Source organism: Triplophysa dalaica, chromosome 18 (assembly GCF_015846415.1).
Source record: "Triplophysa dalaica isolate WHDGS20190420 chromosome 18, ASM1584641v1, whole genome shotgun sequence".
NCBI classification, from domain to species: Eukaryota; Metazoa; Chordata; class Actinopteri; order Cypriniformes; family Nemacheilidae; genus Triplophysa; species Triplophysa dalaica.
In genome coordinates this window covers 14,698,890-14,726,497 of record NC_079559.1, presented here as the reverse complement: position 1 = coordinate 14,726,497, position 27,608 = coordinate 14,698,890, and the positions used below count along the sequence as shown (strand labels likewise).

Below are 27,608 nucleotides of genomic sequence, written 5' to 3'. Positions count from 1 at the left end.
AACACGAAGGGAACAATAAATGGGATCAATGTAATCCAACACGTAGACACGAAGAGCCTTGGGAAACAAACAATGAACTGACACAGGATTAGGAATACACAGGAGTTAATGAAGGGGAACACTAACGAGAGATAATGACATAGGGAAGGGGACGGGGAGGTGACGAGACTTTACATTAAGGGAGACTGGCGGGAAGAAGAATGGACAGGTGAGGGAGATGAAATACTAATGGGTTGCTAACGGAGAAACAAGGGGGCGGAGCTAAACGAAAGACAGGAGGACACACGGCAAAATGTCAAAACAAAACAAAGTGTGTCCACACAAAACAAAACACACTCACAAGACATGATATTGTCACGACACTGTCCCCAAGGCAAGAAAACCCAAGACAGGAAGGAACAGAACCCTGACAGAGGAAACAGACATTTTAGGAATCTGTCAAAATCTTGCTCTGTTAAATAGACTCTTTTTGGACCTGAATAAAAAAAAAACTGCAACCGCATAAGCACTGTCTGTAACGTAAGCAAGAAGTGAGCAAAACATTTAATCAGTAAAAGTTATTGAAGTCACAGAATAACGGCATCCATCATCCCTGTAAGTTTTGCTAATGTGTTAGGGGGGAACACAAAGCTTGGCTACAGTTTTTATAAAAGTGTCATCACATCTGGGCTTAATGCTATAGAAACACAGAAACTCACCACAGTATCCTGACATAAGGTTGTTGGTAGTTGAGATAAACCTGCCGTTTCCAAAATCTATAATTTTCACCTGCATCATATCTGTATTGATCAAGAAGTTGTCTCATGACAAGTCACCATGGTTGACACCGTGTCCAATGCAGTATTTGGCTGCTGTAACTGCTTGGTTCATCAAACGACGTGCAAAGGTTTCACGCGGAGACTTGGATGACATAGGATGAAATCATGCAAGGTCATGCATGGCCGTGGGTATTCCATAGTCATGATGAGCTGATCTTCCAGATACCAGTCGTATATTTTAACAATATAAGGGCATGTCTCTGATTTATGTAGCTCCTGCTGTAAAGCCACTTCTTTGGGTAGATGCTCGCCCTTAGACTGGTGAAAAAGCACAAAAAAAGGTTAGCTGACTGTAGTCTTATTACTTTGAGATCACTATAAGAAATGCATTTTCTATATTTTTAGGGTTCGAGCCCGTAGGGCTAGAAACCTATTGTATTTGTAGGTTTTATTCTTCTTCTTCTTCTTATTATTATTCTTCCCTAAAAGTGATCGTGCAGCCCAAACCGTAAAGCCGACAGAGCTGTGACTTGGTCAGATGGTAGTAGTCCTTGTCGCTACTCAGATACAGGGAGCCAGCCAAATCGGCCCATAGGTGGCGCTACAGCGATGAAAGGCGCGTTTGCGCACGTAACCCCTAAACCGTTTGTCGCACACCCAAGTGTTTTATATCAGTGTAATCATTGGCTCAAAACTTAAAAAACGTATATCTCCGATTTCATTTCCGGTATGCAAATTTTTTCGCTAATTTGCATTTTATGAAAAAAATTAAAAATGAACTAGTCCCTGGATTTTTGCCCGATCGGAACCAAACCAACGCTGATGAGTTCTGATGAGTGTGAATGTAAATAATTATCAAAAAAAAGTTGAATTTTCAATTCACGGCCGATATGTGGCGCTAAAACGTCCAAACCGGAAGTAACATATTTAACTAAAATGGCCCTAACTCGTGAACTGTTTGAGATATGTTCATGGGGCTTGGAAAATATGTGTAGACTCTCAGTCCGGGGTCACAATAAAAAAACTGCGGCATTTGGCCACTAGGTGGCGCTATAATTTGAATGAGCTAGAAAATGGCTATAACTACGCAACCCTTTGCCCGATTGACTTGATATGTGGTATGGTGGGTCTTTGTCTCATGCTACATGAATATCTCAAAGGACATTGGCGTATCTCAAAAAACATGGCCGCCATTGGCCAATGAAGTTTGAGCGCTAATTACACCGAGTTAACTGAGGCCGATCAAAACGACACTCGCTGGGATTATTTGTCTCACAGTCCTTAAGGTCTGTAAGAAATATGAACTCATTTGGCCACCGGGGGGCGAAATAACGCTTTAGGAGTGCTTAAACCATTGTGTATCACGTGACATTTGACATATACCCAAACTAATGTTATCATATGATAGCTCTCCTTATTCTGAGCAACTTTGCCTCTTGAACCACTTCTGTCGATTAAACGATTTGTGAGTTATCGCAGATGATGTCTAAAACCTACTTTCGCGAACTAGTCGTTGGTTTTTCGACTTAACGGAACCAAAACAATGCAGATGACTTCTGTGGAGAGTGATTGTAAATAATTATCGAAAAAAAGCAGAAATTTCCTTTCACGGTCCCTTAGGGGCGGCCAAATTTAAAAATGGGAGGAGCCTATCACATTTAAATGGCCATAAATCCAGAACGGCTTAACATATCATCATGGGGCTCGGGAAATATGTGTATACCATCACTCCAAGTTCACCTACAAAATAACGTGGCATTTGCACACTAGGTGGCGCTATAACAGTAAAAATGGTAAAATTGTTGCGTATTTCATTGCTTAAGCAGTTGTGTATCACGTGACATTTGTCATTTACACAAACTAATATAATCATATGATAGTTCTCCTCATTCAGAACAACTTTGCCTCTTGATCCATTGATGTCAATCAAACAGTTCGCAAGTTATTGGTGATGATGTTAAAGACGTACTTTTGCATACTAATTTTAGGTCTTTCAAGCAATTTCCAAATTTTCACCACAGTACAATTCTCTGGACTCTCTAGATAATTTATGATCAAGGACATGTTGAACTTTTTCATAAATGTGACCATAACAGAGTCCTTTATTATATTAACCTCAAAAGTCTACCTGAAAGCTTGCTGCTCCTTAATGAATAATCCAACTGACTTGCCATATAGTACTATTATACATATTATGACACAAAAAAAGCATGCAAAATGTGAAGGTCATCGGAAGAGGCATGCCTTCATAACAGACAAAAAAGTGAAATATAATTAATTTCAATGGCTTTTTTAGAGTCACCAGATCACAATGTGTGTATTTATGGATATTATGTCTCTCTGTATAATAAGAGTGTGCATGTACTGTATAGTTCTGTGTGTCATGTGTGATCGAGACTGTGCATGTGTGTGGAATGAAATGTGTCTCACAGGAAGACAGTGTTAGAAATAAAATGTATTACACATTAAACGTTGCTCCATAATTACACATCTATAAATACAGCACATGTCTGGCTGCTTTTATGATGCTGTGTTGATATATATATATATATACAACACACCTTTATTAGGTACACCAGTTTAATTGCATGTAAACCCAAATTGCTACTAAGCCAGTCACATGGCAGCAACTCAATGCATTTAGACATTTAGACATGGTAAACATGACTTCCTGAAGTTCAAACCTTACATCAAAATGGGATATACTGTATAATGTGTGTACAAAATAAACACAATTTAAATGGCACGGCATTCTAGACTATTATGAATGGGAATCAATGTATCTATTTAAGATGCTCCTGGCCATAAGCCTTAAGCTTTTTTTATACACGTCTATCATAATGTATGGCAGGTGCCATGCCACATCCATAGCAACTAAACATGTTAACTTAGCAACCATTAAGCTAGACCTATATCTCTGGAACTGAACATCGTAGAGACATGAGAATTGGTTAATTTCACTCGCCCCTCAGGTATTATCGGTTTACACCTGTTTTTGCATATGAGTGTAAGCATGCGTGGTCTGTATTAACCGTTGATGACCATTTCTTTCATTTTTCTGGTTATGGGTAAGTGTCGTCCATTGCGGATGTGTTATGGTGCGATTCCTGACCGTAGTCAGCGAAAGCAGTCGACCTTAGACCTCTTAGACTGCTCGAACCCGATGATTGCTGCTTGCAGCTATATTTTCTAATTGATATTATGAGCATAACAACTGAGTATGAATAACATTCATTAATCAATAATTTTTTAATGCTTCAAACAGCTTCAAAACACAAGAATAGTTTTGTTAAACAGATGTTACATGTCAATGTCTCAAATTTGGTAATTTGTTAAGTAACGTAAATAGTTAGATATTTGTACATGACATTTTAGATCTGTACAGTATATTTGATATTTTAAATCTTGCCAACTTACAGTATCCACATAACGGATATTGTTTAATGGAGAATGTTTGATGGCGACCTGCAAAAAGAAAAAATCCATGTAAGCTTTACAGCAGTACATCACACTCTACAGTTAAATTCATTTAAACACATATGGATCAAAACAATAAACACGCATCCCTATGTTTACATTTACATTTAGTCATTTAGCAAACGATTTTATCCAAAGCTACTTACAAAGAGTTTAGGGAGCAATAAGCGATATCATACAGGAGCCATAATACATTAGGTATAATGATTCGTGTTGTATCATGGGAAATATGAGTGAGCGAGTGTACACTCAAAATCAGATTGCATTGTGAGTAAAAAGTATTGAACAAATGTAGGGAATGGAATGAGTCGTTTACACAGAATTCGGATTACAAAATGGCGGACACCCGACATAGTGCACTACATAGGAGACTCACGTGCTGGCTGGCTGGCTGGCTGGCTGGCTGGCTGGCTGGCTGGACGTCAGCTGGTTCGGGACATTTGTGTTCAGTCTAGAGTCGGTTCTCAACTCCAGTCCTCAGGCCCCCCCTGACAGAATACTTTGGATGTCTCCCTATTGAACACCTGAACAAGTTAATGAGATAATGAAGTGATGATTGAGTCATTAATGATGAACAGGTGATGTTAACAAACACAATCACTAGAATAAAAACCATAATAGTGTTAAGCTTTCATTAAGTGTGGCTCTTACCCTTGATTTATTATGTTAAATTTTTTGCTAGCTGAAATAGTTTGTTTCTGAAGCATATTTATAAGAGCCTGACAAAAGACAAAATTATTTCGTCCTGGTGTTGGTAATAGCTGTGCAAATGTTGGTTGATTTCTGGTGTGTCACGACATTTGTCAGAATTAAATCCCCCTTATTTGTATCTGTCTTATAACAATTTAAGAAGGTTTCATTCCAACAATTTTGTCTTTTGTATGGCTGTTCAGAAACACACTATAACAGCTGATATAAAAAATAAATCAAGGGTAAGAGCCCCACTAAAGGAAACATTATTATGGTTTTTGAACTTATGATGTTTTCTTCAGCGATTAACATCACCTGTTCATCATTATTGATCAATCATCACTTCATTATCTCATTAACTTGTTCATGTGTTCAATAGGGAGACATCCAAAATATTCTGTCAGGTGGGGCCTGAGGACTGGAGTTGAGAACCACGAACCAGCTCGGCAATCTATCAGTAAAATAGACGTTTAACATTTAGTTTTTTCCAAAATTGTTATTTCTAAATGTGCTAAAAATATGTCAGCTGATATAAATATATTCCACTAATGCTTTCAAAACATTCAAAGTACTCTAAGACAACTCCAAAATCAGTCTATAGGTAAACCAGTAATTTTATGAGAAATTATGAAAATGCCACCGCAACCCACATTAACCTCAAACACAATTTTATTGATATTACAGATTTTGTTTATTTAGACCACCAGCACTGACATTTCTCATCATCAAAACTAACCTGTTGACTTGGCTTCCATATCGTTTACTGGAGTAAAACTTCTTCGTGTAAAGCGATGGTTTCTTACCTTAAAACATTCAAATACCATATATGAATTAATTAAACAATAAAAGGAACAAATACTTTCCGAAATCTCCAACAAAATAAACATTAAACACTAACAAGTCTAGCAATTTATTTCATTTACTTCTGCTTGTACAAAATAACACGTATTACTAACTCTTCAAATTGCAACTGTTGCAGGAACCAGGGTTGTAGCCACCAATGAGGTTTCTGATGTCGTTATTTTTCGTTATTATAAAAAGTGAAATAACTGTCAAGTTAGGCTAACAATATTGTACAAAATGCCAAAAGTTTCTGTGATTGGATTCTACTATACTTACTCTCTGTGCCTCGCTTGTTACAGTGTGTGTCTTTCAGTCTTGATTGATGGTGTGGTGATGCCCCTCCCTCCTTGTTACCCATTCATTACCTCAATAGTTTGTGCCCCAGTTTCACATTCTCATTTAGTTTTTCTTCTCATTCCCTGTTTCTCTTGTCTTGTGTCAGATCGTTAAGTTTTATTCTCACCATGACTTTGATCTTGCTTGTTATCTTCTTTAAATAAAGTTGTTCTCTCTCAATCCCCGCAGTTTAGTCCCGTCTCGTTCATGACAAAACTATTTGCTGGTGAACTCTTATTAATTGTAATATTTCAGATTAGTATTATTATATCAAGCAAAAAGAAACTGAATCAATAAGGAAAATGAAACTGACAGATTACATACAATCTCTTAGATGATGTAGGACTTTTTGTGCTCCTTCAGTATCACCCGCACTGAAGCAAAATGGCCTGCATGAGCCAGTCACATTTATGTAAATTACTTGAATATGTAAGAGAAAGTGAAAGAGTCAAACTCACTGTATTGCACACAGTAAATGCATTACATTCTGGGCCTAACCGAACTGCACTTTTTGGTGATAAACTGGTGATTATGATGGGATTGTGATTATGAATGACTTTTGGCCACTGATAGCTATGTAGGATTTCAGGTTTAAACCTGTCAGGGCCTGTTACTGTTGCATGTGCTACACTACACACATCATGAGAAAAGAGAGGAGATGATGAAGACAGAGGATGCTGATGATGTCCAGACACTACACTTCAACCACTACACTGACCTTCATGAGATTTCATTTTTGGAATACCATTTCTATATTATTCTTAAAAACAACAAAAACATGCTTGGGCCCAAATGCATTTTATTTAAATTCTATAGATAAAATTAGATTAGATTACATTCAACTTTATTGTCATTACACATATACAAGTACAGTGTAACGAAATGTAGTTTAGGTCTAACCAGAAGTGCAATTAGCAAGTGCAGGATATACAGTGTGAATAAATACAGAATACAATATTAGGAAAATACTATACAATGGCCATGTACTATGAAAATATGACAGTCGGTATGTACTATGAACAATATAGACAGAAGGCTATATACTGTGAACATTAATGTACAGGTGGTTATGAACAGATAACAATATAGACTATACAATAGTGCAGGTGACTTGAGTGTGCATTAGTTACAGACATTAGCTATTAAAGTTACAGTGCAGTAGATGAGTTGATGCGGTTATTAAAGGTACACTGCAGTACATGAGTTATTGAAGTTATAGTGCAATACATGAGTAGATGCAGTTATACATTTACAGTGCAGTAGATGAGTTAGTGCAGTTACTGAGGTCACAGTGCAGTAGATGAGTTAATGCAGTTATTGAAGTTACAGTGCAGTAGATTCGTTAATGCGGTTATTAAGGTCACAGTGCAGTAGATGAGTTAATGCAGTTATTGAAGTTATAGTGCAATAGATGAGTAGATGCAGTTAGTTATGCAATAGATGCAGTTATGCAATAGATGAGTTACAGTGCAGTAGAGAAGTTGGTGCAGTTATTGAAGTTACAGTGCAGTAGATGAGGTAATCTAGTTATGAGAGTAGTCCATTAGTGCAAATGAGCATTCAGTGTAATATTCCTGGTGTGCAAGTGAGCAGTATAGAGTGCAAATGATGCTGTGTGTGTAAACAGTCCGATAGAGCAGATACATGAAGTACTGGTGTGTACAGTTCAGTCATGAATGGCAGCCCTGTAGTGCAATGTAAACAATGTAATAGCAGCATTAAAGTTAAAGTTATGAGGGGTAGTGGAATCAGCGGGGAGCAGAGTTCAATAATGAAACAGCTCTGGGAAAAAAGCTGTTTCCTAGTCTGCTGGTTCTTGTCCGGAGGCACCTGAAGCGCCTGCCGGAAGGCAGGAGAGTAAACAGTCTATGAGCGGGGTGAGAGGAGTCCTTGAGAATACTGCGAGCTCGACGCAGACAGTGTTTCTTTTGGATGTCCTCAATGGAAGAGAGTGTAGTTCCTGTGATGCGCTGGGCTGTTTTCACCACCCGCTGCAGTGCCTTGCGCTCAGCAACAGAACAGTTCCCGTACCAGACTGTGACACAGTTGGTCAGGATGCTCTCTATCGTGCAGCGATAGAAGTTCACCAAGATAGTTGAAGACAGTTGGTTCTTCTTCAGTGTCCTCAGAAAGAAGAGACGCTGGTGAGCCTTCTTGACCAGGCATGAGGTGTTGGTGGTCCAGGACAGGTCCTCCGAAATATGGGTCCCCAGGAACTTAAAACTGGAAACACGTTCAACAGCCATCCCGTTAATGTGGATGGGGTTGTGTGTGCCTCCTTTCGCCTTCCTGAAGTCCACTATGATCTCCTTTGTCTTGGAGGTGTTAAGGAGCAGGTTGTTGTTAGAGCACCATGTGGCCAGGTGCCGTACCTCCTCCCTGTAAGCAGTCTCATCGTTGTTGCTGATGAGACCAATCACTGTTGTATCGTCTGCGAACTTGATGAAGGAGTTAGATCCATTCACAGGTCTGCAATCGAGTGTGAAAAGGGAGTAGAGAAAGGGGCTCAGTACGCAGCCCTGTGGTACACCAGTGTTGAGGGTGATGGTGGTGGAGCAGATGTGGCCTAACCTAACAAGATGAGGCCTGTTCGTCAGGAAGTCCATAATCCAGTTGCAGGTTGAATTGTTAATGCCTAGGTTTCCAAGTTTGATGATTAGCTTGGAAGGGATGACGGTATTGAATGCAGAGCGGAAGTCTACAAACAGCATGCGTGCATAAGTGTCCTTATTATCCAGATGTGTGAGCACGGAGTGCAGCGCCATGGACACTGCATCATCTGTGCTCCTGTTGCTACGGTAGGCAAATTGGTATGGGTCCAGTGTGGATGGTAAAGAGTCTTTTAGTTGTGACAGGACCAGCCGCTCAAAGCACTTCATAACAATGGGTGTGAGTGCTACAGGGCGGTAGTCATTCAGGCACGTGGGCTGGAATGTTTTGGAATGGGCACAATGGAGGTGGATTTGAAACATGCTGGAACCACTGCTTGGGCGAGGGACAGGTTGAAGATATCCGTGAAGACCCCAGCGAGCTGCTCCGCACATGCCCCGAGTACGCGACCAGGGATGCCATCAGGACCAGCAGCCTTGCGTGCGTTTATCCGGCTTAGTGCATATAAACATCTGTGGAGTTTAGTGTGAAGATTGGGAGGCCAATAGAAGGTGTGAACCTGGTGGCGGGTTCATTATTGTCTCTCTCAAAGCGTGCAAAAAAGTCATTAAGCTCGTTCAGAAAGGCAGCATCTGTGGCTATGGGGATGGAGTGGTTGGGTTTGTAGTCACTAATGGCCTGGATGACCTGCCACATGCGTCGAGGGTCAGAATTGGTAAAATGCTCCTCTAACTTCAACTTGTAGCAGTGCTTGGCCTTTTTGATGCCCCTCTTCAGATTTCCCCTCGGAGTACTATAGGCCTGTGCGTCACCTGATCTGAAGGCGGTGTTGCGTGCTTTCAACAGGAGGCGCACTTCCTTGTTCATCCATGGCTTCTGATTCGGGTATATGGTGATCTGCTTTTGATCTGTGACACCATCAATGGGGGTATTGATGTAGTCCAATACAGAGGAGGTGTAGGTGTCTATGTCCGTGTGAGAGCCACTGGTGGCCTGAGAAGCAAACATACTCCAGTCTGTGTGTAGAAACCTTTCCTGGAGTGTGAAGTCTGCCCCCGCAGGCCACACCTTGATGGTCTTCACTGATGGCTTCACACAATTAATGAGAGGTGAATACTTGGGGGTGAGGAACAAAGAAAGGTGATCAGATTGACCCAGGTGGGGGAGGGGGTCGCGGTGTAAGCTACAGCCATGTTTGTATAGACATGATCCAAAGTTTTGTTTCCTCTTGTGTGGCAGGAAACATGCTGGTGAAATTTAGGGAGCATTGTCTTTAAGTTAGAGTGATTAAAATCTCCCGCAACAATAAATGCAGCCTGGGTGAGCAGTCTGTTGTTTACTGATGGCTGCATGAAGTTCTTTCATAGCAAGCTTGGCATCAGCATCCGGTGGAATATAAGCTGCCGTTATAATGGTTGAAGTGAATTCCCGTGGCAGATAAAACGGTCTACATTTAACCATGAGAAACTCAAGGTTAGCCGAGCAGTGTCTCCCGACAATAACAGAGTTCGTGCACCAAGACATAAATGCACAATCCACCTCCTCTTGTCTTACCGGATTCCTCTGCCGTTCTATCCGCCCGGTGTGTGTTGTAGCCCGCTAACTCAACAGCGTTCCCCAGTATGCCGCTGTGTAGCCATGTTTCCGTGAAGATTATGACATTGCATTTCAAAAGTCTTTTATTGTTGATGATGCGAAGTCGAATCTCATCCATTTTGTTCACTAATGATCGTACATTAGCAAGGAAAATGCTGGGTAAAGAGAGCCAGTGGGGTGTTAGCTTTAGCCTAGCTCTTAGCCCTCCGCGTTTTCCCCGCCTTTGTTTACGATCTCGACGCCGCCGACGAGCACTTCCGCCCGGCCGTGTGGGGTGAGTAGCGTCGGGTGTTTTAGCGATCTCAGGAACGAGTTGAATGTTGCTGATATAACTTCCGGGAATGCGCAAACCGATATCCAAAAGCTCATGCCGGGTGTACGATGTGAATGCACAACTGTTCTGAACGAACAGGCCCGTGATGAGCAAGAAAAACACTATATAATTGCTAAAACTGGAGAGACGCTGAGCCTCGCGATGTTCACGCGCCGCCATCCTACGCCAACTAAAATGCAGGTATCAGTCATGTTTTGCCTGGAAAAAGCGATGTTAGGTCAGATTTTTTTGAAATAGTGATGCAGCACTTACTACAAAGTCCCCTTCAAAGCAATTCTTTCTCCAGTTTTTGTTTTCTCGTCTTTATATTGTCAAGGTCAATGTGTTGAAGTTTTTGCTTTTAGATTTGCATTAGTGATTCACCCAAAAATGAAAATTCTCTCATCATTTACTTACCCTCTTGTGATTTTAAACCTTTATGACCGAGACTTTCTTCTGCATAACACAAAAGAAGATATTTTAATAAAGTCTGTAACTGAACAGCACTGGTCCCTGTTCACTTCTAATGTACATACACAAAACCAACGCAAGGGAATGGAGGCCAGATAACATCATTCTTCAAAATATCTTCTTCTGTGTTCTGCAGAAAGATTTTCGGTTTTGTGTCTGTACATTAGAAGTGAATGGGGATCAGTGCTGTTCAGTTACCAACTTTCTTAAAATATCTTCTTTTGTGTTCTGCAGAAGAAAGACCGTCATAAAGGTTTGAAATCACAAGAGTGTGAGTAAATGATGACAGAATCTTTGTTTTTGGATGAACTATCACTGTAACTTTTGCTCATTCCGTCATACTGACATCATCAGAGAAGGATCACGACTCCAGAGAGAAAGTATTCTAAACCTTTTAAACTATCTAAAACTCTAAATAAACTTCTCAAAGACAAGCAAAATAAACCAGATAAACTTAATAAACCAATCTGCAGTATGGAAAAATCACTTTTGTCCTTCTTCCAGCACAAACCATTCGTGATCCGAGAACTCATCTAATGTGAGCCTGTCGGCTGGATCCCTGCATATGCTGCGGTTTATCAGGTCATGGCATTCTGTATGGTCAAGAGCAATATATAGTAATTTATGTTCTTCATAACACACTGTCATTTATAACACTGAAATACAGTGTTAAACAAATTTATTAGACCACCATTAGAGGAAACAGATATTTAAGAAATCTGTCAAAATCTTGCTTTTTGTTAAATAAACTCTTGGGGCCCTTAAAAAAAATCTGACTTTCTTATGAAAAGTCCATTATTAAATTCATGGAAAACAGTAATAAATATATGCAGGGTATGCAGTTACGAGACGAGACAACGGAGATAGGAGCCCTCGGAGCGACGGGAACGAAAGAGGGAGAGAGGAAAAAATATATATAGTCCGGTTCCCAGACATGCTGCCGCTCTGTCCTAAACCAGCCGGAGTACTCTCCTTCGCGGTGCCATGCGGTGTCCCTAGGGCTTCGTTGGACGGCCCGACCGTCCGCCCCCTGGCGGCCGGCGCTGGCTCCTCCTTTATCTGGGAGTCGGGGCGGGTTGCCCGTCCCCTGCTCCTCCCCCTTGGGCAAACGAACGCAGGCTCCAGCCTCTGGCGGGCGGTGGCCGCTCTCAGCACTCCCGCCCCCTGCTCCTCCCCCTCAGGGGACGGACGCAGGCTCCGACCTCTGGCGGACGGTGGTATCTCCCCCCTCCCCCTTGGACGAAAGCCACCCCACCTCGACCCAGGGGCGCGCAGCAAGGGTCGCCAGTCCACCTGAGCTTTGATGGGGGCCGCACTGTGCACTTCCGTTTCCCCAGAGCCACCGCTTCGGGAAGCCACTGGTGGACGCCCTTCGTCCGCGCTGCCCGAACTCTCCGGTACCGCGAGGCCACTCGGTGGCGAGGACTCTCCGACAGCATATCTCTCCTTCCTCCCGGGTTTCGGCACCAATGTAACACAGTTCAATACAAGGAAGGAAGGAGGCGGGAACCGGCGAACATTTTTTAACAGACTTTAATTAAATGATAACAACGTAAATAAACAGCCGGCAACACAAACATAAATATAAACTTAACATGTGTCCGGGCCCGGTCCTATCTCCTCGACGGTCCGGTCGCTCGTTCTCTTATATGCTCCCAATCTCCTACGTGATTCGAGCCCGGTGTGCGCACAGCTGGCGCTCATTCACAAATACTCACCGGTCTCGAACCACGGTCTCACCCCGCCTACTCCACTACACCAACATTTCCTTTTAATTTATACCAGGGAAGTTGCATTTGGTGAAAACTCCCAGAAACAGTGCAGATGCTTAGTTTCATTTAACATTTAAAGATTTTTTGTTAGTGCTGTTCTCTTACCTTCAGATACGATGTGTTTGTGAGTGACGCCAGTGAAGCAACAGCAAACCCACCAATAGTGCCAGAATATTCCCCAAACCACATACAGTATCTGCAACCGCATAAGCACTGTCTGTAACGTAAGCAAGAAGTGAGCAAACATTTAATCAGTAAAACTTATTGAAGTCACAGAATAACGGCATCCATCCATCCCTGAAGTTTTGCTAATGTGTTACAGGGGAACACAAAGCTTGGCTACAGTTTTTATAAAAATGTCATCACATCTGGGCTTAATGCTATAGAAACACAGAAACTCACCACAGTATCCTGACTCTAGGTTGTTGGTGGTTGAGATAAACCTGCCGTTTCCAAAATCTATAATTTTCACCTGCATCAGATCTGTATTGATCAAGAAGTTGTCCCATGACAAGTCACCATGGTTGACACCGTGCCCAATCCAGTATTTGGCGCGCTGTAACTGCTTGGTTCATCAAACGACGTGCCAAGGTTTCACGCGGAAGACTTGAATGACATAGGATAAAATCATGCAAGGTCATGCATGGGCCGTGGGTATTCCATAGTCATGATGAGCTGATCTTCCAGATACCAGTCGTATATTTTAACCAATATAAGGGCATGTCTCTGATTTATGTAGCTCCTGCTGTAAAGCCACTTCTTTGGGTAGATGCTCGCCCTTAGACTGGTGAAAAAGCACAAAAAAAGGTTAGCTGACTGTAGTCTCATTTACTTTGAGATCACTATAAGAAATGCATTTTCTATATTTTTTCTAATTGATATTATGAGCATAACAACTGAGTATGAATAACATTCATTAATCAATTAATTTTTTAATGCTTCAAACAGCTTTAAACACAAGAATAGTTTTGTTAAAAAGATGTTACATGTCAATGTCTCAAATTTGGTAATTTTTGAAGTAACGTAAATAGTTAGAATGTTTGATATTTGTACATAACATTTTAGATCTGTACAGTATATTAGATATTTTAAATCTTGCCAACTTACAGTATCCACAAAAGTAATATCTTGTAATGGAACATGTTTGATGGCGACCTGCAAAAAGGAAAAGAATCCATGTAAGCTTTACAGGCAGTACATCACACTTTACAGTTAAATTCATTTAAACACGTATGATTCAAAACAATAAACACGCATCTTTATAGTTTACATTTACATTTAGTCATTTAGCAAACGATTTTATCCAAAGTGACTTACAAAGAGTTAAGGGAGCAATAAGCGATATGTCATACAGGAGCCATAACACATAAGGTGCCAATACAGAGTAACTGGTTTCAACAAAAAAATGTTTGAACCCAAAGTGAAAATGTTTGATGAATATAGCAAAGGCGGGTCTACCTCCAAGCCATCAGATTTGCGAATCCCATCACACACAAGCCATAGCTGCCTAATCCGAGGAGCTGCCCAATTCATAACATGATGAAAATAATGCTAAAAATACAAAATGAAGCATGAGACCCTGTTTCTTTGTGTAACATGAACTTCAGTAGCAGTGCTGATAAAGAGGGGGCTCTAGTGAGAGTGAAACAGCTTATTATAGAATATATTTGCAAATATTTATTTTTAAAGAAAATAGTTGTAGGATAGAAAGCCTCAGACATCAGACCAACACTTCGCTCACTTGTTCACTATTCCCTAAATAGTCCACTATATGGCGAAGAAGTGAATGAAATTGAGTGAATAATTTCAGAGACTGTCCTAATATATCCTGCGTGTCAGTGCACTTTCGCTGAAATTCGTAATAACGCTTGTATTACACATGTGTGGCTTATGGATTGTATATTTAAATGGTTAAGTTCATTTTCACATCATATTTCACGTCTATTGTATTAGTTTTTAATAAATAGAACAAAACAAATGTTTCCCACGTTTATTAACTATTAGATTAATTACGTTTAATAAAATTCCTTGATATTTTTTAAATAATACTGCTATATATAACATTGATTTAATCAGTTTATTTTAACACATTCGTGGCATTAATGGTCATTCTCCTCCAGCTAATTCTAATCAGACGATTGATTCGTGTTGTATCATGGGAAATACGAGTGAGCGAGTGTACACTCAAAATCAGATTGCATTGTGAGTAAAAAGTATTGAACAAATGTAGGGAATGGAATGAGTCGTTTACACAGAATTCGGACAAGGCTACAAAATGGCGGACACCCGACATAGTGCACTACATAGGAGACTCACGTGCTGGCTGGCTGGACGTCAGCTGGTTCTGGACATTTGTGTTCAGTCTAGACGAACCAGCTCGGCAATCTATCAGTAAAATAGACGTTTAACATTTAGTTTTTTTCCACAATTGTTATTTCTAAATGTGCTAAAAGTATGTCAGCTGATATAAATATATTCCACTACTAATGCTTATTAACATTCAAAGTACTCTCTAAGACAACTCCAAAATCAGTCTAGGTAAACAAGTAATTTTATGAGAAATTATTAAAATGCCAACGCAACCCACATTAACCTCAAACACAATTTTATTGATATTACAGATTTTGTTTATTTAAACCACCAGCACCGACATTTCTCATCATCAAAACTAACCTGTTGACCTGGCTTCCATATCGTTTACTGGAGTAAAACTTCTTCGTGTAAAGTGGTTTCCTTCCTTAAAACAATCAAATATGAATTAATTAACTTGATATCACAAATACTGTTCTATAGTTATAGTTTGCAGAAAAAATATATTGTAATGCTTGACTGAGACAAGAAATGAATTGAGTCGAATATTAATGTAGATATGAAATGAATAAATGATCCCAACGGACCTCGACACAGTATAGCAGAAACCGAGCATAGACCGAAGCTATATTTTAATATATACCGAAACAAAACGAACAAATACTTAAACCTCCACCAAAATAAACATTAAACACTAACAAGTCTAGCAATTTATTTCATTTAGTTATGCATGTACAAAATAACACGTATTACTAACTCTTCAAATTGCAACTGTTGCAGGAACCAGGGTTGTAGCCACCAATGAGGTTTCTGATGTCGTTATTTTTCGCTATTATAAAAAGTGAAATAACTGTATAGTTGGGCTAACAATATTGTACAAAATGCAAAGGGAACTCAAAAACAAACACTTCACTCTCAAAGCTTGGGATTGTGTTGTTTTGAAAGCGCAAATGCGTCCTGCGGCAAATCGTTGTGACGTCACACACAGCGTTGAGAAGCACATCAGTTTGTTGATAGTTAAAGTGAAGACAGATCGCACGAGCAGTTACTAATAAGACAGATATCGACACAAGATTGAACGATAACGAAATACTCTGAAGTACTAAGTAATACTCTGTGTATTGAGAAGCTCTACAAGCACGACTGGTAAAAGATCTTCGAAGACATCGCTGTACAAGAAGCAGTTTCGCCATTAACGTTACACGATATGCAAGGTTAGTCACAGCATTACAAAGAGATAATGTTCGTGTTTAAACAATATATTAAGGTTTAAACCGTATGATTGTGTTTCGCTTTAGTTAATTTGATGACTTTGAAAGTATTCAGTAAGTTATGAATGTTGTTTAAGTGAAAATGCCGTGGGTTGTAATGTCAGTGACATGTTTAATGAAGCAAGTTCATAGTTTGACTTGTTTACATAGACTATGACTGATTATAAGCAAAGGAAAACTCAATCTCTGACTTTATTTTGTAGAGCAACATACAGAAGGAAACAAAATGAAGGGTTCCTGCTTCAAGAGAGCATGCAAGGCTATAAAGGGAAAATTCTCTCTCCACAAAAAGACCAAGTGGTGCCCTTCGAACCGGATACATCGGATCTACAGCCAGATCCAATTGACAAGACACATTTATGTGTTTTTGAGCCAGTGGTCGTACAGGACATACCCGCAGTTGATTTATTTCCTGCTTCCTGTCATTTGGAGCAAACAACTCTTGAAGATCTGGATGATCCTCAGCCTGGTCCATCTGGACTTCACTCAACAGCTCCTGAAGAACCTGCTGACCATCAACCAGGTCTGTGTGATATCCAGCAAACAGCCTCAAAAAGAATTTGGGATTGTTTACAGTGGTTGTCTAAAATAATAACTTATTTATATAAAAGTACAAAAAGAGAGATGAAAATGAATTAAATTAGCCTTTGGTGGCTTGTTCCCTTCATATGATTGTTTAGTGATATATTTCTGGTATGTGCTGGTAAGATCTATTATATGTCCTTTCTCTTTCTTTGTTTTTATCTTTTAGAACAACAAACGGCAAAAGACGGAAAGACGAAGGGTAGCAGTACCGGCTTCAAGAGAGCATGCAAGGCTATAAAGGGAAAATTCTCTCGCCACAAAAAGACCCAAGTGGTGCCCTTCAAACCGGATACATCGGATCTACAGCCAGATCCAATTGACAAGACACATTTATGTGTTTTTGAGCCAGTGGTCGTACAGGACATACCCGCAGTTGATTTATTTCCTGCTTCCTGTCATTTTGAGCAAACAACTCATGAAGATCTGGATGATCCTCAGCCTGGTCCATCTTGACTTCACTCAGCAGCTCCTGAAGAACCTGCTGACCATCAACCAGGTCTGTCTGATATGCAGCAAATAGCCTCAAAGAGATTTTGGTATTGTTTATAGTGGTTGTCTAAATTAATTCCTTACAGTACAAAAAGAGAAATGAAATAAATTAGCCTTTGGTGGCTCTGGTAGTTCCTTTCATATGACTGTTTAGTGATATATTTCTGGTATCTGCTGGTAAGATCTATTATATGTCCTTTCTTTGTTTTTTATCTTTTAGAACAACAAACGGCAAAAGACAAAAAGACGAAGGGTAGCCGTGCCGGCTTCAAGAGAGCATGCAAGGCTATAAAGGGCACATTCTCTCGCCACAAAAAGACCAAAGTGGTGCCCTTCAAACCGGATACATCGGATCTACAGCCAGATCCAATTGTCCAGACACATTTATGTGTTTTTGAGCCAGTGGTCGTACAGGACATACCCGCAGTTGATTTATTTCCTGCTTCCTGTCATTTGGAGCAAACAACTCTTGAAGATCTGGATGATCCTCAGCCTGGTCCATCTGGACTTCAGTCCACAGCTCCTGAAGAACATGTTGACCATCAACCAGGTCTGTGTGATATGCAGCAAACAGCCTCAAAAAGAATTTGGGATTGTTTACAGTGGTTGTCTTAATTAACTTATTTATATAAAAGTACAAAAAGAGAGATGAAAATGAATTAAATTAGCCTTTGGTGGCTTGTTCCCTTCATATGATTGTTTAGTGATATTTCTGGTATCTGCTGGTAAGATCTATTATATGTCCTTTCTCTTTCTTTGTTTTTATTTTTTAGAACAACAAATGGCAAAAGACAGAAAGACGAAGGGTAGCCGTGCCGGCTTCAAGAGAGCATGCAAGGCTATAAAGGGAACATTCTCTCGCCACAAAAAGACCAAAGTGGTGCCCTTCGAACCGGATCCATCGGATCTACAGCCAGATCCAATTGTCCAGACACATTTATGTGTTTTTGAGCCTGTGGTCGTACAGGACCCTGCAGTTGATTTATTTCCTGCTTCCTGTGACTTGGAGAAAACAACTCTTGAAGATCTGGATGATCCTCAGCCTGGTCCATCTGGACTTCACTCAGCAGCTCCTGAAGAACCTGTTGACCATCAACCAGGTCAGTCTGATATGCAGCAAATAGCCTCAAAGAGATTTTGGTATTGTTTATAGTGGTTGTCTAAATTAATTCCTTACAGTACAAAAAGGGAAATGAATTAAATTAGCCTTTGGTGGCTCTGGTAGTTCCTTTCATATGACTGTTTAGTGATATATTTCTGGTATCTGCTGGTAAGATCTATTATATGTCCTTTCTTTGTTTTTTATCTTTTAGAACAACAAACAAAAGAACCTACTGATCCGGATCCATCTGATCTTCAGGCAGATCCACCTGTACTCGAGCCAACAGTTTTAGAAGAACCAGCTGAAATTCAGCCTGCACGTGAGTATACTGAACAGACTTACTTTCTTTCTGTTCCGCTCTTTATTGTTGGCTTCGCTCCTGTGACTGGTTACCCTATGTGTTTTTATACATCTATTCTATTATGTATATATTATACATCTATATGAATGTCTATTCATGATATAACTTTAAAATGTAAAGTGTTATTCTGCTGAAATAATATTTTATACTAATAGCTAGTGAGCTAAATGTTCTTATAACACAAATGACACCTCATTCTACGTTACGTAAACAATGAACTTGAACTTAATTTTTCAACAAATCGAGCCCCAGGTGGGAGCCGGCTGAGAGAAGACCGAAGGGATCCTCTGTAAAGGGCTAAACCCGAAGATCATTAGGCTACCAAAAATAGTAATAAACTTCAGTGCTACATAATGTAGTATAACTAAAACCAGTTTAGATTCTGCAGGAGGCCATTAATGTGTTTTTTGGTGAGACTACAGTGTGTAACATTTAAGTAATTAATGACAATTTTTTTAATAATGCTTTTTCGGATTTACAGTCACTTTGTAGACGATCTCTTTGGACTACTCCATGTCGCCTGCTCATATAGAGAGACATTTATATTCTCGTTTTGAGGAAGACTAGGTTGTTGATCCTTGTCTAAGGAATAATGTGCTGTTTGTGTAATAACAACATTTAGCTCACAAGTTATTGGTCCGGGAATCTAGTATGAACCGATCCATCGTTAATGTACGGAGCGGAATAACAGGACGTTTGAATGTTTTGCGAGATAACGGAACTATGTTTGTGAGCGAACGCAATGTTTCTCGGGGAACGCAAAAGTTTTGCGAGATAATGCAAAAGCTATAAAAATATTTTTTCTCTTTCCTCTCATTGTTTCCCACCACCATGTCCCTAAAAGGACTCTGTACACCCCCCATTTGTTACCATAGTAGGGAAAATATATTCTATGGGAGTCGATGGTGGATAGGATCATTTGATTTACCGACATTCTTCCAAATATATTCCTTTGTTTTTATCAAAACAAAGAAATCCATACAGGTTTGGAACAATGTGAGGATGCGTAAATACATATTCATTTGTGGGTGAATTTTCCCTTTAAAGGACAATTTTTTTCTGAAAGTCACAAGCAGCACTGCTATTGGAGTTCATTGAGATTGATAAACAAGTCTTTTATCGTATGTTGCTTTTGTATTTTTCATTTTTTCAGGATCAATTTCATCGCTTTATGAAGGGGTTAGAATTATAGGAACAGGCTACTTTGGGATTGTGCGTGAGGGGATTCGCAAATCCGATGACCAGAAGGTAGAAACACCCTTAATATCAAAAATGTTACACTTGTGTCCTAACATAGAGATGCATGTTTACAAAACTTTACAGGCTGTAGATTGTAATGTACTGCTGTTAAGTGTATATTGTAATTATTTGCCTTTTGCAGGTTGCCATCAAATATATTTCTGGGACCAACCCTTTTCGCCTTAATATCGTAAGTTAATATATCTTTAATGTCACAGCGGGGTCCAAAAACCGATTTGAAGAATTTCAAAAGCATACTGAACTGAAACATTCGCCCGAATGCATGCTTTCATTCAAAGGGGGACATAACAACTATATATATACATATATAAGGATATATACAAAATCTTCCCATTCCGTTATTGTGCTAAGAGTATCAGTTAGAATAAAATAATGCTTTTCTCATATTGCTCACAGAGTTTTAGACCCCACTGTATCTTGACACAAATAATTCATTGAAATTGAAATTTTACCTACGTTCAGCTAACCTTTTTGACCCCTTTTTTACCAGCCTGGGTATTCTAAGCCTCTGTACCCAGAGGTGGCTCTAAATCTACAGCTACACAAACGTGAGAAATGCCCCAACATCGTGCAGATGTTAGACTGGTTTGAAAAAAAAGAAAGCTGCATCATAGTTCTGGAGTTCCCACATCCCTGCTTGACCTTGTGGCACTTTTTGGAGCTTCATTACGTGAGTGAAACGCTGGCTCGTCATTTCATAAGGCAAGTCGTGATCGCAGCTCAACACTGGCTTGACCACGGTGTCAACCATGGTGACCTGTCATTGAAAAACGTCCTGATCAATACGGAAACGAAGCAGTTGAAAGTTATAGACTTTGGATGCAGCCAACTCATCTCAACTATCAACGACCTAACCTCAGGATACTGTGGTGAGTTTCTGTGTTTGTATAGCATTAAGCCCAGATCTGATGACCCTTTTACAAAAAATGAAGCCAAGCCCAGCTTTGTGTTTGTTCAATTTTACACTACCAATATTTACAGGGATGATGGTTGCACATTATTTTACAGTTCCTGTACCGTTAGTGTACTTACATTGTACTTACCTAAGAATGTTCTGAATAAGTTTAGGTTCAGAGTTAGGACCTAGTTATTATATTTACTGTAATAAGTACACAGTATGTACATGGGTAACAGAACTGTAAAATAAAGAGCCACCGGGATGATTGATGCCATTATTCTGTGACTTTAATGATTTTTTGTAGTGAAATGTTTCGCTCACTTCTTGCTTATGTTTCAGACCAAGCTTATGCGGCTGCAGATACCGTCAAGGATATGGGTAATTTGCTGAAGAAAATCGATTCTTGCAACAAGTCATATAAGATGGTATTTCGAGAGCGAGAATACGTCCCATTTTCAGAAGGTAAGAGAACAGCACTAACAAAATATGATTGTTAAACGTAAACCAAGCTTCTGCACTGTATCTGGAAGCTTCCACAAATTGCAACTTACCAGCTATTAATTGAAAGGAAATGGAGGATATTGTTTCTTAAGTATAAAACGTACAGTACTTCATATTTCAGTACCTGCAATGACAATGTTTTATAAAGAACATAAATCGAGTACTCTTGCCCTTACAGAATGCAAAGACTTGATAGAGCGGAGCATGTGCAGTAACCTGGCGGACAGGCTTTCATTAGATGAGTTCTCAGATCACGAGTGGTTCAAGCAGGGATAAAGGTCAGGTTTGGCTTTATTTAGAGCTCTGCTACGTTCAGTTAAGAACCGCCCCTTTCACTTTACTTTTAAGCTTTTCCTCTTTGAAGGGATGTTTTTTTAGGCTAAACATTTCAATTTTTGAAGTAATTGTTGGTGTTCTACTAACTCTCCTTTAATAATGCCCGAGAAGGTAGCTGCCTGGTGAGTGCAGAATGAGAACCACACATCCGAACGCTTGGTGCGGACTGTGAGTATGATAATGTATTAATACTGTACCACGCACTTCCGAAACCGTCACAAACTTAGACAACTTAGAGTCAATGTCTCTCACAGCATCTTAACTACATTGATCTCTATCGTTTCATCCGATATTGTTTTGGTCATCAGATCATTCAGATCAGCTCATTCCGTTTGGTAAAATCATGAATAACGTGAATAACCTTTAACATAATTAATAGAACAACAGAACTCCTTTAGCTGGAAGTCGGCGGCGAGTTCCTCGTCCCCTGATTCTCCCCTTTGGGAGGACGGACACAGGCTCCGACCTCTGCCAGACGAAGGTGACTCCCCCGCTCCCGCTTGGACGTTAGCCACCCCACCTCGACCCAGGAGTGCGGCAGCAAAAGTCCCCGTCCCACCGAAGCTTTGGTGGCCCACGACGGTTCCTCCTCTTCTCCAGAACCACTGCTTCGGGCAGCCACTGGCGGACGCCCTTCGTCCGCGCTGCCTGAATTCTCTGACAACGCGAGGCCACTCGGCGGCGAGGACTCTCCGACAGCATGTTTCTCCTTCCTCCCGGGTTTCGGCACCAATGTAACAAAGTTGATTCCAACTGTCAATCACACCACCGGCCCCACCTTATTGACCACAATCAGTGAGAAAAGTAAGAGAAGCCACTGAATATAATAATTTTCATCTATAATTAATCTTGCGCAAGCCGATGATTACGAAACACCACAAATACGCTTCTTTTCTGTAGGCCTGCTGTTTGGGTAAACACAGTCGTGATGGTTCTAAGAGGCAATTTCAGAATACTTTGACGACTTTCCTTCAGGCATTTAAGAATGACTATAACAACATTTCTCGTGCTATTCAACAAGATCAGTTCTCTGGTTAGCAGGGGTGCCGCCAGAAATTCTGGGCCCTATGGAAACCAAAATTTCTGGGCCCCCTACATTTTTTTCAGATAAAATTTACCCCAATAAACATGCCCTGTATACTTAAAAAAAGATACTTAGCACATTTCATAGTTGAAATGTCTAAAGATGAGTACAAAGCCTACAAAAACAAGAAAAAATATAGAAATATGTACTTGTTCACATAAAAGGGAGAACATTTATTATCGCAATTGCAATTGCAAGCACAACAGAACATTATGTACACATATTGACATATTCTTTACATTAACAAGCTTAAGCTTTAGCTAACAAAGTTATTTTCATTATCACTTTATAATGGCCCAGCGGCGTGCCTTTCTGCTGGCAAAATCATGTATAAGATCATCAAAGTTCAGCTTTCTTGCCAGTTCGCTTTCAATGGATAGAATGGCAAGGTGACAAAGTCTATCCTGCAACATAGCAGACCTCAGATAATCTTTGATCAGTTTCAGCTTACTGAATGCTCTCTCGCCACCAGCAACGGTCACAGGCAGTGTGCAAAATATACGCAAAACTATGCAGACCTGCCCAAAAATACTCTGCAGCTGCATCTTGTAAATGCTGTTGAGCAGATCAATTGGTGACAGACACCCTGGGAAAGTGGCCCTATATACAGAGTTGAGGTGTCTGACTTCATCTTCAAATTCACAAGTCAGATCAGTGTTGTATTTTGAAATCAATGGCTGGCATACAGAATGGATTTGATCATCACGTAACTGACCCATTTTTACAACTGCAGAAAACTGATCCAAGATCTCAGCTGTTGTGGCAAACCTGGTACTCAAGTCATTGATTATGTGGTCCATCATGGGAAGAAACACAGTGTTTCTGAATATGGTGTCTTCACTGTGCTCCCTTGCTCCCTCTACCTCTGTCTCATCGTGAAACCGTTTTCTTTTCCTCTGGCGGCTAAATCCTGACCTGAACAGAGGGTTGATGCTCATCTGTTGGGCAACAAGTGATGCTTCAGAAAATAAACTCTCCCATTCATCCCTCAGATGTTGCATCTCCTCCTGCAATGCTCTGATATTTTCTGCCTCTGTCTCAAGAGTTAACTTCCCTGACTGGAGAATAATATTCCTTTTGTCAATGGCTTGCAGAACTTTGACCCAAACAGTCAACAGAAAAACAGTATCAAAAGTTTCAAAATACTTTTTTAGGCCGCTGGCTTCAGACCGAGCCTCTGGTGTCAGACTGCAGGTTGAGAGGATGGCATCAAGAGCATCTAGGACACTGGGCAGGTGCTTGGCTATAGGTTGAACAGCCTTAACCCTTGCACTCCACCGAGTGTCTGACAGTCGATGTAAAGTGCAACCCGTTTTTGCCTTATAGATGGCCCATCGCTCTGGGCTGGCACTAACCAGTGCATAAAGGCGATTGACAAAGCCAAAAAAGTTGGTAACCTCTGGACTTGATTGAGCTGCATGCACACCAACAAGGTTCAGAGTATGAGACGCACAAGGGGAAAAAGTAGCCAGCTTATTCTTTTTTAATAATTGGGCTTGAACCCCCTTGATTTTTCCGGACATGTTTGCCCCATTATCATAGCCTTGGCCCCTGCAGTCATTCAGATCTATGCCATGACTGTTAAGCACATTTACAATCATGTCTGCAATCTCACTTCCTGATTTTTTGTGAACATTTTTAAACTCCAAAAACCTTTCAACAACCTCCCATTTCTTGTTTTCTTGATCAAAACCTACATATCGTAAGAGTAATACATTTTGCTCTGTATGTGAAATATCAGGAGTAGCATCGCAAATGACTGAATAATAGACTGATTCCTCCCTTTCCTTAAGAATACTACTTAACACTCGTTTTCCACATAACTCAATAAATTCGTTCTGAATATCTGAGCTTAAATAGTGTGTCAATCTTGTTCCAGTTTTTTTGTCTCTGACTTTTTGTAGATGTTCGTTGAGTAGTGGGTCATAATGGGACAGGAGCTCAAGGGTGCCCAAGAAGTTGCCATTATGAATGTCCCCCAAGTCTTTTGTTTTACCCCTAAAGGGTAAATTTCGAGAGGCCAAGAACAAGGTTACATCTAGTATCCTCTTCAGAATAGCTCTATTTTTGTCTATTTCTGTTTGTATGAGCTTCTTCAGCTTGCTGTCTATTCCCCCAGGGACAGCTGCCATCACAGACTGTTGTAAGGTTTTCCATTTTAAGTAGCACTCCCTGTGTGCTTTGCTGCTTTCGTGGTTAGGGAATTTATCATACATTCGACGCCATGTTATGTCTTTGATTGTATAACCATGTTGACTGCTAAGTGCGCTCATACAAGGTTTCTTTAGCTCATGACCAAATAATACACAAGGAATACAAAATAGTGCATTTGTGCTTTGGCTGTAAATGACCCAGTCTCTCTTAATCTTTTCCCTGCAATTTCCTGACTTTGTGTACTTGAGGTATTCGGGGAAGGCTTTACCTTTTGAATCATGTGGCATTTCTTGTTCTTTATCTTTAGAAGAAGCAATTTTTTCCACAATTTTTTCTCTGTCTGCATTGCTAATTTTTGCTGGCCACAAACCAGGATCATTTGACACAACAGTCTCTTCTTCATCTTCCTCTGAGTCTGCTCTCATGGCTTCCCCTGTTCTCTCATCTTCCTCTGAGTCTGCTGTCATGGCTTCCCCTGTTCTCTCATCTTCCTCTGAGTCTGCTGTCATGGCTTCCCCTGTTCTCTCATCTTCCTCTCTTCTAATATCTTCCCTTACACTTAGGGCTCCCTCTGTGCTCTCATATTCCACTATTCTCACCGCTTCCTCAACTTCCACACTCTTTCCTGGCAAAAGTCTCTGTCCCTCTCTTGTTTCTGTGGGGTTAGGATAGCAAAATCATTTTTGTCCCCTAGTCAACAACAAGTTACAGCTTAGAATTAATATTTTCTTAACTGCATTGTTGAAAAATATCATATGAAACATATAACTATACAACACAAGAAAAAAATGTGACAATCCTAAACTTAATTAGTTTTTTACTACGTTGTTTTAGCTGACCATGTTCACCTTACCTGACACTGAGAGGACTGGGTCATTAGTAGGAGGAGGAGATGCAGACAATAAAGCTGACTCTGCATCTGTATAAGTCACACACACACGCACACACCATATTATTTTTATTGGCCTATTAAGTTTTAATATCTTTTTAAATTTAAATATCTATTTTATTAACTCCTTATAGCCAATGGTTACTACAGAAACGTTTTATTCAATTTTATATTTTTTTTTTCTGGGGCATTTTATTCATATTAAGAACGTCAAGTTTGACAGCATCGATCGTAGCAGCAGCACAGTCACTTCACAGAACACATGAAACACACACGACACGGCAAACTGATTTTGTAATTTTTGAAGCGTGTAGATTGCTTTTTGTTTTGCAAAGTTATCATCATGTGGCGAAAACAGCAGATTAGACGTTTTTAGAGGCTTCAATCTTCGCCAAGTTTCGCGCTCAGGCTCACCTTGTTCGGCTGAGACGAGGACGGGGCAGGTGGGGGAAGGAGGACGTCGGTGTGCAGCAGCCGCTGAATCTGTGTCTACGAGACATGATAACGTCCCGGAGATGTTATTATTGTTGGATGTAAATCATAATTCAGTAATTATTTTACTAAGCTAGGCTAGCTAGATAAAAGCAGGTCATGTAGCAACAAAAATAAGTTTAGGAATACAGGAATAGGGCAAGCTACCTTTCTTTTTGAAAAATTGTGTGACATACTGTCGACTTTGGCGTTCTCTGTCCTCTCTTTCCTTCTTTTCTTTCCTTTTTTGATGCCCTGACTTTTGAGTTGACATGCCGGCGTGTGTCACTGTCTGCGCAGCATCAGCAAGTCCAATTAGCAAAAGACGCTACACTAACGATCGTAGCTCGGACAGCGCAGGTGGAATGAACCATTGTGAGGGGAGGGGTGTGATTGAAACAGTAAATACATTATTTGTTTTTTAAATATTAAATCGATGGTAAAAACGGACAAAATACACATTTAGTGTATGGTGGGGGGCCCTATCACATTTAATGTATGTATAAAAAAGAGAAAAGAAATACGAAAAAAAAGCGGGTCTGCTCTTCTGGGCCCTAAATCAGCCTGGGCCCTTAGAATCGTCCTAACCTTCCACCCCTTTACGGCGCCCATGCTGGTTAGTCAGGTTACGACTTCTCATAGTGCAGTTACGTGACTTTTTGGAGGAATTTATTAGGCAAATGCGTCTCCATCTCCCATTATTCGCAATAAGCTTTTTTCACAAAGATGAAAAACCACGTACGTAAAACTTTTTTGCGAATTGAGGGGTTTTTATTCAAAATGTATCTTTTCCATCACTCGTTTCTGATGCGAAACTTCAAAATGCGAATTAAACCAGAGTGATGGAAACCTGCTTAGTGTATTGTCATAATGATGGTGTGGTGTATATTTGTACATGTAAAGAAATAAAACACCCTCAACATTTGTGTAGGATTTAGAAGCTCAACGGTTAACTTAAAATACACTTGCGGGTCCAGGTGGAGGCTGCTGTGTATAACATATGGGAAATTAAGCATTTAATCATATGTTAA

General features: G+C 40.2%; 3 protein-coding genes and 2 long non-coding RNA genes across 8 annotated transcripts in view; 1 reads left to right on the top strand and 4 right to left on the bottom strand.

Moving 5' to 3' along the window:
• Positions 1-27,608, bottom strand: part of LOC130407199 (serine/threonine-protein kinase prk-2-like) — a 52,997-nt gene that overhangs the window by 10,380 nt on the left and 15,009 nt on the right. The window contains exons 5-8 of one of the 3 annotated variants that reach the window (XR_008904582.1): positions 13,974-14,021; positions 13,269-13,650; positions 12,972-13,083; positions 11,396-11,687 (exon numbers count right to left, since the gene is read on the bottom strand). The exons of 1 other annotated variant lie outside the window; for it this stretch is intronic. The gene's annotated coding sequence lies outside the window, so the exon portion shown is untranslated. Of the gene's footprint in view, positions 1-11,395; positions 11,688-12,971; positions 13,084-13,268; positions 13,651-13,973; positions 14,022-27,608 lie in introns of those variants that run through there. One more of the 3 variants, XR_008904583.1, reaches the window with a different exon arrangement.
• On the bottom strand, positions 362-4,745 carry LOC130407207 (uncharacterized). The gene is made up of 3 exons (XR_008904590.1): positions 4,612-4,745; positions 4,176-4,223; positions 362-1,076 (listed from the first exon to the last, which is right to left on the bottom strand). It is a non-coding gene; the product is annotated as an uncharacterized LOC130407207 (long non-coding RNA).
• Positions 14,550-16,053, bottom strand: LOC130407205 (uncharacterized). The gene is made up of 3 exons (XR_008904589.1): positions 15,934-16,053; positions 15,540-15,603; positions 14,550-15,251 (listed from the first exon to the last, which is right to left on the bottom strand). It is a non-coding gene; the product is annotated as an uncharacterized LOC130407205 (long non-coding RNA).
• The window catches only part of LOC130407188 (cell surface glycoprotein 1-like), a 105,585-nt gene continuing 93,223 nt past the window's right edge, over positions 15,247-27,608 (top strand). Inside the window, exons 1-4 of one of the 2 annotated variants that reach the window (XM_056729910.1) lie at positions 15,247-16,390; positions 16,651-16,970; positions 17,742-18,071; positions 18,295-18,621. In XM_056729910.1, coding sequence (XP_056585888.1) covers positions 16,700-16,970; positions 17,742-18,071; positions 18,295-18,621 — 928 coding nt within the window. In that variant the 5' untranslated portion in view covers positions 15,247-16,390; positions 16,651-16,699. Of the gene's footprint in view, positions 16,391-16,650; positions 16,971-17,198; positions 17,529-17,741; positions 18,072-18,294; positions 18,622-27,608 lie in introns of those variants that run through there. The other variant, XR_008904577.1, reaches the window with a different exon arrangement.
• Positions 22,685-26,851, bottom strand: LOC130407189 (zinc finger MYM-type protein 1-like). Its single transcript, XM_056729911.1, has 4 exons — positions 26,746-26,851; positions 26,521-26,595; positions 26,071-26,136; positions 22,685-25,872 (listed from the first exon to the last, which is right to left on the bottom strand). The coding sequence occupies exons 1-4, from the start codon at positions 26,849-26,851 to the stop codon at positions 23,345-23,347; spliced, it is 2,775 nt and encodes a 924-aa protein (XP_056585889.1). The 3' UTR covers positions 22,685-23,344.

Excerpts from the sequence above, each read along its gene's own strand:
- LOC130407189 (XM_056729911.1), bottom strand. The coding sequence starts at position 26,851 with ATGTCAACTCAAAAGTCAGGGCATCAAAAAAGGAAAGAAAAGAAGGAA. Across the intron at positions 26,137-26,520 it reads CCTCGTCTCAGCCGAACAAG|ATGCAGAGTCAGCTTTATTG; the intron begins GTGAGCCTGAGC and ends TGACTTATACAG. Across the intron at positions 25,873-26,070 it reads CCCAGTCCTCTCAGTGTCAG|AAACAAGAGAGGGACAGAGA; the intron begins GTAAGGTGAACA and ends CTAACCCCACAG.